General features: G+C 39.7%; 1 protein-coding gene across 1 annotated transcript in view; it reads right to left on the bottom strand.

Annotated features, from left to right (window-relative positions):
* ARX (aristaless related homeobox) overlaps positions 1–1,454 on the bottom strand; it is a 10,706-nt gene extending 9,252 nt beyond the window's left edge. Inside the window, exon 1 of the mRNA XM_063955697.1 lies at positions 1,037–1,454. Coding sequence (XP_063811767.1) covers positions 1,037–1,223 — 187 coding nt within the window. The 5' untranslated portion in view covers positions 1,224–1,454. The remainder of the gene's footprint in view (positions 1–1,036) is intronic.
* Positions 1,455–1,839: the final 385 nt, after the last annotated feature.

Below are 1,839 nucleotides of genomic sequence, written 5' to 3'. Positions count from 1 at the left end.
ATATATATAGAGAGAACAATACAGCAGTGAACACCCACTATAATGAACAGATATTTCCTTGGCATCTGTGCGCTAGATTGGATGTTATACATAACAGTTTTGGAGGAACTGTTCTGGTAATTGGATGCCTCTGGAAATGGTCTAATTACTGTCAACAAGGAATTTCAACACATGTACAAGTAGATTTCACCTCCAACCCACCATATGTTTATTAGAGCCACATCTGAGAATATACAGTTACATCCACATGGACGCCTTACTGGGGACGGGAGCAGGTTCCCCATAGGAAATGCTGGTAGCAGCTTCGTGCTAGATGCGGCTTTGGCAAATGACAGAGGCCGGCACTGGGCAATATACAGAGATTTACCACGTTTGAGTTGCTAATTTGTCATACAGCCATAAGACAATTATATAATATATTTAGGTTTAGAAAGGATCTAAAGTTATAGCGAAGTGAGGAAACTATTGTATCAAAATGTGATGTGCAGGTTTGTGTGTGACACGCACTGTGTATATGAGTAGGCATTTAGACTTGTGTACAAATGGTTACTTTATGTACTTATGCTGAGAGCGCTTCCGTTATATAAAAGTATATATTAGCGAGATACAAACTTCTGTACTATGCAGTGCGTTTAATAATGGTCATTATCATTAAAATTATACAAATTATGATTATTTACTTCTCTTATGTATATATATATATATATATATATATATATAAAATAAAGAGTGAATAGAAAGTTCGGCATATAGTTAGCGTTTACTAATTGTAGTTAAAATAAACAATGGAGTAACACAATGTTATATAAAATATAATACAGTTCCTTTAGGAGTTCCGTCAAACGAGTTTGAAATCTGAAAAGCATTTACAGTATGTGTCTCTGTGTATTCAGTTCCTAAATAGTATGCTAACCCAATCATACTCTTTATGAAGTTGCCTTCTGGTGCCAGGGTGACAAGTTATAATAGCACTGCTCAGCCTGGAAAGCAGGCCTGTACCTCCAAGTATAGCTCCATAGTGTTCATCCTTCCTTACCTTCCAAACTTTTGTCCTGGTCAGTTCTGTTAGTCAGAGTGGGTAAGCTCTGAGCATTCAGCAGTCTCATTTTGCAGGGGCTTCTCCTGCCCAGAATGCTGTCTATGCAATATGAGGAGAGCAAGGTGGGAGATTTACTTTTACATTCCGGCCTTTCATTTGTCTCCTCCTGGTACTGGTTGCTCATGTTTGTGCCCTGCTTGCTGTCTGATGTCCTGTGTGCTGCTGGTATAGGGAAAGCTGAATTGCAGAATTGCTGGTTGTGAGAGTGTGTGAGCCTATAGGGTTTGCAGGATCCCACAACATCAGTCCCTTCTCTCCCCTCTTCCAGATCAGGGCACCAGTAAGTAGTGCAGTGAGTGCTCAGCTCAGCTCCTGAGCCCCTCTCCTCCACGTGTTACCAGGAGCTACTGGATTGGCTCACATAGACTCTGCTACTCTTCATACACAGATCAGCCAATGGCTGGCATCAAAGTCAGGACTGGAGCCCTGCATTATAATGGAATCATCAGCAAAGTGCTATTATTGCTAGATATTCCATGTTCAATCTCCTTAACCCCAAGGTCAGGCTAGTGAGATGTGATTTAGATGTATAAATAGTCTCCACGTCTGAATTTTATTTTGAAAGGATATGATGGTTTATTTATTAGCACATCATATGATACATAGGTGAGCATTGCATATAATAATGCACCCGCCATCCCCCTTACTCAGGTGAAATGCATACGACAATATGATAAAACAAACAAAAACCCAAAGACAAACAAACAGACTCAGAGCAAATAAAGTCCATAAATTGAAAA

Source organism: Pseudophryne corroboree, chromosome 2 (genome assembly GCF_028390025.1).
Source record: "Pseudophryne corroboree isolate aPseCor3 chromosome 2, aPseCor3.hap2, whole genome shotgun sequence".
Classification (NCBI taxonomy): Eukaryota; Metazoa; Chordata; class Amphibia; order Anura; family Myobatrachidae; genus Pseudophryne; species Pseudophryne corroboree.
The sequence above is the reverse complement of the archived record's forward strand: the minus strand, read 5'-3'. Positions and strand labels throughout refer to the sequence as shown.